General features: G+C 44.2%; 1 protein-coding gene across 2 annotated transcripts in view; it reads left to right on the top strand.

Moving 5' to 3' along the window:
• The first annotated feature begins 498 nt into the window (after positions 1–498).
• Positions 499–10,978, top strand: part of NFE2L2 (NFE2 like bZIP transcription factor 2) — a 31,339-nt gene continuing 20,859 nt past the window's right edge. Inside the window, exon 1 of one of the 2 annotated variants that reach the window (XM_012785893.2) lies at positions 499–752. In XM_012785893.2, coding sequence (XP_012641347.1) covers positions 708–752 — 45 coding nt within the window. In that variant the 5' untranslated portion in view covers positions 499–707. Of the gene's footprint in view, positions 753–1,233; positions 1,874–10,978 lie in introns of those variants that run through there. The other variant, XM_012785894.3, reaches the window with a different exon arrangement.

The following is a 10,978-nucleotide window of genomic DNA, read 5'->3' as shown; positions in this document are numbered from 1 at the left end:
GGGGCCACGGGCCCCAGCCCCGGAAGGGACCGAGGGAGAGAGGGCACTCGGCGGTGCGCAGGGCCTGGGTCCAAACCTTTAGCCCCAGCCGCCCCCATCCCCACCCCCAAGCTGGCGCCGCTCTTGGGCGGCAGGGCGAGATAAAGCGGAGCAAAGTTCTGCCACTCCAAACCTGGGAGGCGCAGCTGCGATACCAACGCCTCTGCCCGGTCCTCGGGTGTGTTTGCTCCCACTGTTCAAACTGTTACGAAGCGCCCGGACTCGAGCGACCTTCCCAGCTGACTCTTAATCTCTCGGGCGAGAGCGCTGCCCTTACTTGCGGGGGAGGGTAAACTGAGCGCGGGGGCCGGGGAGCTAAGGGGGCCACCTCTCGGCACCCGACCCGCCGGCACCCCAGGCCGCAGCCCCGTCCCGCCCCCAGGCCGCGAGCTTCTTGCGTCAGCCGCGGCGGGGGTGGGGGGTTTTCGGCGGCTCGGCCCGCTCGGCCGGCGGGGAAGGAAGGCCCAGGCTCTTGCCCCGCCCTATGGGGCGGGAGGCGGAGCGGGCCAGAGCCCGGCGGCGACTCCGGCGGTGTTGCCGAGCAGCGAGTGCCGGGGAGCCCGGAGGAGCCGCTGCCGCCGCCACCAGTGCCTCCCCGTCCGCGCCGCGCCTCGGCAACCAGGGCAGGACTGCCGTCGAGGAGCCCGACACACGGTCCCCACCTCAGCATGATGGACTTGGAGCTGCCGCCGCCGGGACTGCCGTCCCAGCAGGTGCTGCCCGGGACTTCGGGGTCCTGCGGTGGTGCCAGGACGGGGACAGGGGAGCTAAGAGACCGCCGCCCGGGAGGGACAGCCGCAGCCGGCGTCTGCCGTCCGGCCGGAGCCAGGACTGCAGCGGCGGCGCGCTGGAGCCGCCGCGCTTGCGCTGGGGCTGGGCGGGGAGGGGCGGCGGGGACCCAAGGGGCAGCGAGGGGAGTAGGGACATGCCAGTCGGTCAGGCCGACCGCGGGCCCGGGGGCGGCTGGGTCGGGATTTGGGGGCTTCGCCCGCGCGCGCGGGGCGAGGGGGCGTCTCTTCTGTGCGTCCCCGGGCCCCAGAGCAGGGAGGCGGGAACCCCGGAGTTTGAGCCGCCCCCCAGGCGGCCGGGCAGGAGGGGGCGGACGCTGTCGGTCTGAGCCGGCGCGGCCCAGCCCTTCCCGGATTGCGCTGCTCCCCCGCCTCGGAGCTGGCAAAAATGTGCCTAGTCACGGGGCCATTCTTGGGGGAGCTGAGGTCTCCTCTGGGCTGGGACCCGCAGCCCCTTCCCTGCCGCTGCACCCGACCCAGCCCCAAGAGCTCTGCGGGCGCGGGCTGTGGAGGGCCGTCTAGAGGTGCTGCTTTGCGTAGTCACCAGACACTCCGAGCACTCTTTGGCAGCCATGGGGTTTATCGAAAGCCCAGCCTCCGGGGGTAGGGAGGAGGTCACGAAGTGCCTAGCGCCCTCGAGTGCCCCGACGTGCGGCGGCCTGCCCGCGTCCCGCGCGCTTCCTCGGGCCTGGGAAGAGGTTCGGGCTCGGGGACCCGGGATTGGCCCCTAGCAACGCGGCGGGAAGTGCGGGCGAGGCTAGCGGACTTGTAGTTCCGGGCGGGGTGCTTCCTGCTGGCGCACGCCGCGTGCGCCGCCTCGGCCTCCGCGACAGTGGCCGGTTGGCTGTCTCGGCGGCCCTCGGTTGGCCCTTTCCTGCTTTATAGCGTGCAAACCTCGCCGCGCTGGGGCCAAGGGACATGTTGGAGCTGTTGATCTGTTGCGCAATTGTTATTTTCCCCAGGGCGGCTTTGTCTTTGGATTTAGCGTTTCAGAGTTGCCTTTCCAAAATGTGTAAGACAGGATATTCTGTTCTGTGCTGTCAAGGGTAAGACTTGCGAGTGTAGATTAGAATTTCTGTTCCTTTTAGTCTGTTACTAAATTTTTTTGCTTTCAGCTATTATTTCTCCCTTGGGTACTTAACTTTCTGTGTTGAGAATTTGCCTCAATTTCTTAGCATGCCTCTTTTGCAAGGGCCGAGGGTGGGACACGGGTTTCATAATACTTTGCTAGTAAGTTCTGTAAGTTGTTATCAAAGTGAAAAGAAGTTTCTGTTCATACTTTGTAAGAACGTTTAAAGGAGTAGATATTTATATTTGTAAATTTTTCTGTAATTGCGTTTTTAGGATAAAAACATTTGGTTCAAGGAAATGTGTAACTTGATAGGTACAGTAAATATGTTTATGCTTAAAGTTTTAGGCTACCAAATATCTGATGTACGGTTTTAAGTTACTGACAATGTATTAATTGTGCTTTTTTCCCCCTTTAAAGTCGTTTGTCTTGAACTTTACCCATTAATGATTGGGATTGTATTCTAGTTCCCACTACTATGAAGAAAAGTAAATTGTACTTTCTGATTTAGCTGCTGTTCAAGAGTTATCTGTAAGAATGCTTGTTTGGCCAAAGGATATATGATGCAAATGAACTTTAGTTTTCCTAATTTCCAGAATTGTAGTCTAGAGCCCTCTATTCTTTAATTTTTCTTCTTTACTGTGTAACATAACATTCCATATATAAAAGTGTGTAAAACATATGTACATCTTTACGTGTGAATTTTTCAGTTGCTAAAAATATCTGCTTTTCCACCTTTTAATCAGTCATCAATTTGCATATTTGAAAACTATGAAAGAAAAACAAGTAGAATTTAGAATAAATTTCATGTCTATGATTCATATTAAATCATTGTTTATAGTCAAGAGAGATTTAAACAGAGTCAAAAGTGTTCTTGACCTTTTGTCAAAGAAACTCTGCACGTGTGAAGTGGCATGAGGATACAGTTTTTCATCGTCTGTGCACAGTATGTGTTGAGCCTTAGCGTCTTTATCTCCGTTATGTGGAAGGAACTATCCATTACTCTTTTCCAGTGTGTCTTGGAGAGATAAAAGTATTTTTGTAGATGAGGGATAAAGTTGATCTCAGACTAGACAGATTATTTTTTAAAAGTCAAACACAAAGAAAAATAGGACAGGCTTCATCTCCTGAACAAATATTAAGCAAAGAACAACTTGACTTTTTGGATATGTGAAAAAAATCTCTTGAGAAATTATGGAAGCAGCATGTAAGAGGATGAATGTACAACTCACATAAGTCTTTCTGCATTAAAAATAACTTGGATCATTTTGAAATCTTTGTAACTCGGATGCTTATAAATAATGCTTTACAAACACTATCTTTAGGAGTACAAGGAAGAGTTGAAAGCCAAATACATCATTTTTATTAATATTTGTTTTTACACTTAACAAAGCTGCATGAGGAAAGGAACCCTATGTACTATAAGCACATTTTCTTCTGTCCTGACTGAAGACATTTAAAAGGGAGTTTGCATATTTCTTCTTTAATTTTTCCTTGATCCTGGGTTAACTTTTCAATATGTGGGAAGAATTTGACACTAAGATGATAATATAATAGATAGGTTATTGGGCATTTCTCTGAGTATCAGGCAATGTGATTGCTTCACATGCATTATTTCATAGGTATCTCACAGGAAATACTATTATCCCCCTTTTCCAGGTTAGCCCAGAGGCTTAGAAAGAAGCCTAGAGTCCTGGTAAGGAGATCCAACTGTTGAGGATGAGGTTGTATTCAAATCTGAGTAGTCTGACCCCTGGGGGCTCCTAATCACCACTTCCAAATTGGACCAAGACTAGTTAAACTTTAAACAAGAGGAAAAGCTCAGACTTTTAAAAAAGTGGATGAATTGGGGAAAACTAGGAGAAGAAGAGGCAGGAATTTAAAAGATTAGTGTCTGTAAAATTTCTACTTAGCAATATATTTATTATAGTAACTGTATGTGAGGGAGGAGGTGGACCTTGTTAACTATGGGAAGAATAAATACAACCTAACAATGGAATTACCCTCTGGTCCTTTTAAGAAAGACACAGAAGCCTAAATGGGTTTAATTTAGAGAGGCAGGACTGTTTCTTAATATAATAATAGTTTTTAAAACTCTAGGGATTTCAGCAGTGTCCAGGATACTGCCTCACATTTTTCAGGGACCGTTTTCCTTTTTCCTTATTTAAGTTTTATAGCTACTAGATAGAGTCTTTGCATTTGCTTACCTTGTTAGTTGGTACATTCTCATGTTCCATGGGCTCTTTTTAGATTTTGAAGGAATGATTTAAAATGTTTGGTAATGAGGATATGGTGAAGAGCGTGACAGACAGGGTTAAACCAGATTGAAAGAAAGTAGGTAGAATGGGGAGAATTTGAGTTGAAAATAGCTAGCAGAAACCTGTTGGCCCAAATTAAACACTAATCCCCTGTTTTGGCACTTGTGAATTGAAGCAAGCATAAGGGCTTGTCTATCTAGTTGAAGCTTGGTTGGGGTTTCATAATAGTACATTTCAAAATTAAATACTTTATTTCGTAGTCCTTATTGTTAAACAAATTGTTTTCAGAATGATTGTCGTATTTGTCTGAATTAAGTATGCTGCAGGACTTTTAGGATCCTGTTGTTAAAAGGAAAAAAGCCAAACTCTGTAAAATAATTTTTAAAAAATTTATTCTGAGCCAAATTTGAGGATCATGACCCAGAGCCATGCCCAACAAGCCTTGGGCAAGTGGACTCGCTATGGCTGGGTTATAGTTTGGCTTTATACATTTCAGGGAGACTGGTAAAGTCATAAATCAATACGTGGGAGGCATACATTGGTTTGGCCTGAAAAGGTGGGCCTTCTCAAAGGGGGGGCTTACATGTTATTGGTGAGTTTAAAGATTCTGACTTGTAATTGGCTAAAGATACGAAGCTTTGTTGCCAACTGATATATATTTGTTGTGTAAATTGAGGACCTGCAGGTTTGTCTCGTGTACCCTTAGGCATGTTAATGGGTTACAAAGGATGTCCCTAGGAAGGGAGGGAGGCAGGCATGTTGGGGCATGTCTGACCTCCCTCCTCCTGGCAGCCAATTTAGTTTTAGGATATTCCTTTGGCCAAAAGGGGGTGCATTCAGTCAACTGGTGTGGGGGTGAGCCTTAAGATTTTATTTTAGTTCACACTGTAGATGATTTGCCTAAAAGTTGGTCTGAGTAAATCCCAAGGTCTTTAAATGCCTGGCACAGCCACTTCTGAAAGTTGACTGAAATTTGTTGCACACTGGAGTTGGGAAGGACAGGTTTACTAGATGTAACATTTAACTTGCTTGTTTTCATCTATGACTACAAAAATGTATGTTTATGTTTACTGTAAATGGAGACTAGAGTTTATATTTTGATAATCCAGGAGTTTTGATTTCTAGGAGTTACTGAAATTTTACTGCCACCTGCTTTTTATTTATTTATTTTCCCCCCTCCCTCTTTGGTCCTTGATTCTGGAGCCACATGCATTTTAAGTAAGGCCAACAAACTTTTATTAAGAGGGCTAAGGTACAGGCCAAGTCTTCATCAATTGATAATGGTATGTTTTTTGTAAATGCAAACAAAAATATGTTCACATATGTAATATGTAAATTCCCAAACTTAACATTCTTATATTACAGTAACCTCTCTTCCAGAAACCAAAACAAGACTCTTTTTTTTTTTGCATGAGGACTTTGAGCTGTACAAAACAAGACTCTTAAACAAAATCTTGCCCTGCTTAAAGTTTGTGTTTTCTATGTGTCAGCCCTGTACCACAATAAACACCTTTTAACTATTATTGTTATTAAGTATTTTAAGAACTTTTAGGATTGGAAGCACTTTGAATCAATCTTCTTTTATAGCATATGTGCTGTAATACTTTTGTGTTATAAATCCTCGTATTTGAAAGTCTTTTCATGTATGAGAGCATGTAAGTTTATTTGGCCCAAACTGTGGTTATGGTAAAGGCAAATCCAGGACATAAGTAGGATTTAAAGAACTGAGTCATTTTTGAAAGACCCTATTGATAAATGACTCTTTTTTTAAGTGACTGCAATCATCTGGCATTTTTTTTATTTTTTTATTTTTTTATTTTTTGATAAATGACTCTTGATAGTTATTACAATCCATCACCAGCCTGTATTCTGAAGAATTTTAAAAAAATTTTTTAGCTATACTAAATAGCCCTTCCTTTTTCCTAAGCTTGGAAATTGAGGCTAGATCAGAGAAGAAAAATGATGGGGTAAGAAAAGAAAAATATTGATCACTTTGGCTTTGATGCCTTCTTCTAAGTTTATAAGTTTTATTTTCTGTATGAGTTAGGAAATTTAATGGCCTTTTAAAATCTTTTTTGATACTTGTCTTACCTGTATATCTATGTTTTTTTCCTCTACCGCTAAATTCTAAGCTCCTTAGGAGCTGGGCATTCAATTTAGAGATATATGTGTATTTTTAAGTGAGCTATAATTCACATACCATGCAGTTCACCCAGTTAAACCAATTCAGTGGTTAAAAGTGTATTCATAGTTATGCAGCCATCACTATAATCAGTTTTCATCACCCCTAAAAGAAACCCCGTACCCATTAGCAGTCACTTCCCCCTAACTCCCTTATCTCTTGGTAACTATTCACTTATTTTCTGTATCTATGGATTTACCTATTCTGGACATTTCCTGTGAATGGAATTACACACTGTATGACCTTTTGTGACTGGCTTCTTTCATGTAGCACATTTTTGAGGTTCAACCATGTTGTAACACGTATGGGTACTTCATTCTTTTTTATGGCTGGATACTATTCCATTGCGTGGATATACCACATTTATCCACTCACCAGTTGATTAACATTTGAGTTGTTTCTACTTTTTCTATTTCTTTTTGTTTCCTACAGCAGTGATTCTCAAACTTTGTTGTATATTAGACTCACACTCAGTATTTAAAATGCTGATGTCCAGAGTGCATCCCTCATGAAATCAAAATCTCTGGGGGCAGGGCCCAAGCATCACTATCTTTTAAAGCTTCTGAAGAGACTCCAATGTGCAGTCAGGTTGGAGAGCCAGTGAGTGCCCTAGGGGACCTACCTCAGTGCTTACTACCCATTGGTATCTATATAATGATTTAGAAAATCTGGTTAGGACATCTTATTTAAAACAGGAAAGGAAGTGTTTTTATATTTGATCACTGTCCGTCACAGCCTTACAATTAACACTGAGATCTGGGAACTGTGTTTCAAGATGCCTGGTGAATGTTTGAAATTCAGTAAATATAACTTGATCTCTTCGAATCCTTTGTGAAGATGTGCATGATAACTTTGTTATCAAAGGGCTTTCCCCAAGTGGGTCATTAGAATTGTTCTATGTTTTTAGGAATGTGGACCATGATAACCTGCGATCTAGATTATTTGGGAATAGCATATAGAAAAGGCAGTGAGGATGGGATGCTCAGAGCTCTGGATGGGTGTTGGAGAGCCTGGCGGCCAGGACAGAAACTGCCTTTCTCTAGGAACATCCGAGCTCTGCATCCCTGGGCCTTGGCTTCCTTCATTCAAATTAAACAAAAGATTTAAATCTCAAGGCACCTTTTGGCAACTTCATCTTTTGGCTCTCTGTATCTGCCTGATAAAAGTCCAACTTTATATCCTGACCACAGTGGCTACTACTGTGCTTACCCAACTGGCTTTCTGGTTTACACATTTGGAAACCGTTTGCATGTTCTGTGTGCACGCGTGCTGCGGCACTGCCGTCCCACTTGAGAGCTTCGACTGTGTGGTGTGGCGCCTTCCGAAGCTGGCTTAGCCTCTGCCCTTTGTACCCACCTTGCAGACAGGGTGGGGACAGACCCAGAGGAGAGTGGGCACTTCCGTGCTTATAATGGCCTCCTCACTCAGGGTTGCCAGGCGGAGCTTGCAAAGACCAGCTCCAGTAATGTCCTCTCGGAAGTCTGGGGCTCCAGGAATAGGCGACTCACCCGGTGCTGCAGGTTTCCAAAGTGCACCTGATAACAGTGCAATTGTGCTATAAAGCTTCAGTGATTGTGTGTGTGCTGGCAAAGATAATTGGAGACTGAGGAAACAATTAGTCTTTCATTTCAGTTCATGTTACCAGTCACTTCCTATGTTGTAAAGAGAACCAGCCTTTGGTATAACACGACATCTAAATACAGACAAAACTCGCAATTTCACGGGGAAGAAAAGGGAAAAGAAATTAACATTCACTGAAAACCAGCTAGTACCATACCAGCCCCTAGACATGTTCTCTTACTTGATCTTGACAATACATCTATGGAGATGGGAGTATTCTCTCCATTTTGATGGCTGAGGAAACTATTCAAAGAGGTTCAGTCATTTGGCCAGGGCTGCACCACTTGCAAGCGGCAGAACAGGAATTTTGAATGTCCGTATCTGTACTCTTCCTTGCCTGTTTTTCTCCTTCCTTCCCTTCTTTTTTTTTTTCCTTGTCTACTGACCACAGACGTTTTGTTAGCTGCCAAAGAATGAAGGACTCTTTTACAAAGATTAATAAAACGGTGTCCCTACTTAAGGAGCTCATCCAGTGATGACCAGAGGGGGTGCTGTTGGCACGTAGGATGGACTTCTTTTCGGAATAGAGGACTGTTCCACATTACAGGATATTTAGTGTCATTGTGCCTACCAGCCTCCTTCCCCTCCTTCATACAATTCCAAGTGCTCCAAGGGGGGTGCCAGCCCCAGTGGAAAACTGTGTTCCAGAGACAATATGAGATCAGGATTTATTTATATATTACTGCTCGTTCTCAGGAAATCTCGGAATATTACTTCCTTGGTCTTTGTGGGAAGCCCACCATTCCTCCAGATGGCAACCTGTTTAGAACTTTTATTTTCAACAAAAGGGTAATGGGAGAAAAGTCATAGAAAGTAATGAAATCTATAGAAAGGGTAGGGTCTAGGTACCTTTTATTTGCTGAGGTAGAGTGACATGTCCAGATCCCTCAATTCGGCAGTATTATTTCATACGGTAATGTTACCCCTGGTATTTGCCAATTCTCAGGCCTACAGCTGCAAGGAATTGGTCCTAAAAAGATAAAACTAAGTCATATGCCATATCTACCTGGGTCTTTATTAGCTTTTCTACTGGGTCTTTTTTGAAGAAGTCAGGTACTGAGGTAAGAGAGTAAGGGAAGCTGTAGAATAGCTGAATAGGTTGAGATCATATGGCAATAGTTAATGCCTTTAAAAAAAAGTCTAGAATATGGGGCAAGGTGAGTTTGTCTACTTGTCCTTTTTCTAACCATCAGCCTGAGAAAAATAACTAGTATCCTCTAAGAAAATACACATAATCAGCACTTAGTACATTGATTATGTTATCCAGATTGCAGAATTCTTTAATGGATATTTTCATGTTTGTTCTCTTTAAAAAAATCAGTTTTATCATTAACTTGAAGGGGTGTGTGTTAATAATAGTTCTTAAGATATAATACTTTACTTTAGTAGAGTACCCAAAGAATAATTTTGAAATGTTGTTACTGGAAGTGAAGTTAAATAATTTTTCTGTGACTGGTAGTTGGGTCATAAATGATATAAAACATGATACCTTTGGTACATATGTATTTGAACTCTTTAACTCCAGATACCTTAGATATACAATGAAAATATTGAATTCTGGCCTAAATAATGTGCACTTATTCATTCCACAAATATTTATTAGGTATCTACACACCCTAGAGAACTTTCAGGGCATAAAGCTGTTTTAATCTTCCAAGATAATGCAGCAAATGTCCTCATTGGAGGACATTTGCTTTTCAAATTGCCCCTCCTAGTTGATTCCTTTTGCTCTTTGTACACCTGAATTAGAGGGTGTGTTTCATGTCATAATTAGTATAAATTCGTTAATGTCTCTGTCTCCTCTGCCTACTGTATGAGTTCCTCTAGGGTAAGTACTGTATTTTATTCTTTTTTGGTAGTTCTGATGTCTAGCACCATCCATGGTGCTTACTTAGTAGTTGCTCGGTAAATGTGTGAGTGAGTCCATTAACTGCCCTCTAGTAACGTGGTATTTAATACAGGCTAGTCTGTGATATAGACAGGGCCATGACAGTGCAGATGAGAAAATGTGACTACCAGCAGGGGTGTTCAGAGGGGACATCCTGGAGGAGCTGGCATTTTGTTAATAACTAGACTTTTTTTTTAAGCTGATAGATTTCATTCGGTTCAGGCTCCAGCTGGAAGCCCAAGGAACGGTGCAGGCATGAGCTGGACCATGGCAGAGTATTGGGTTGATGGGGCTGAAAAGGTTAACTTGGGTGTGGCTGAAGAAGGCCTTCAGTGCTCATATGTGGTGTCTAAAATGTATACGGGGCATCTGGAAACCATGGAAAGTTTTGGAAAGGGCAAGGCACATGGTCTGGGAGTGAAAGGAAGTTATTTGGCGGGTGAACTGGAAGATGGGCAGGTCGGAGGCAGGGAGACGGTAGGGGTGCTCCTACCGAGGTGAGGGTGTGAGCGTTGTTATGCCTTAGTCGGTTTGGCTTGGGCACACGTATTGAAGAGCTCTCATTGTCACTCTAAATTGTTCCTTTGCTAAATATTTAAAAAGAATTTTTAAAGCCTCCCTTTTAAAGGAAGCGAGTAGATTTTCCTCTTCTGTTGGGCCCACCATGAAACCTCTTGTGCTCAAGCTTGCACGCACTGTTGTTTCTATGTTTTGACAGAATCTCATCCACCAGTGTGTTCATTCCATTGGTGAAAGAAGAGGAAGAACCAGCCAGAAATTGCTGTTTTGCTTTAAGACTGGATTCTTCCTCAGGGCGGCATAGGGGCCTTACCTGCACCCTGTAACAGCAGAGGCTCCCCACACTACCCCGGCTCCTCTGGGGAACCCCACCGGCCTGTCCGCTGGGTTCCTTGTGCTTATGAGGATTGTTGAACCCTCTCATAGAACTCCCTTCCAGACCTACTCCCTCTCCTGTGGCAGAAGTTCTTACTTGGGGTTCTGGGCCTAGAGACCCAGTGTCCTCAGGCAGGTTATGTGGACAGGAGTTTGGGGAGTAGAAGTGCATTCGTGGAAGAGGGCTAAATCCAAACATGAACTGAGCCAGCCTGTGTGGCCTTGGCCTCTTCCTATCCC

Source organism: Microcebus murinus, chromosome 8 (genome assembly GCF_040939455.1).
Source record: "Microcebus murinus isolate Inina chromosome 8, M.murinus_Inina_mat1.0, whole genome shotgun sequence".
Lineage (NCBI taxonomy): Eukaryota > Metazoa > Chordata > Mammalia > Primates > Cheirogaleidae > Microcebus > Microcebus murinus.
The sequence above is the reverse complement of the archived record's forward strand: the minus strand, read 5'-3'. Positions and strand labels throughout refer to the sequence as shown.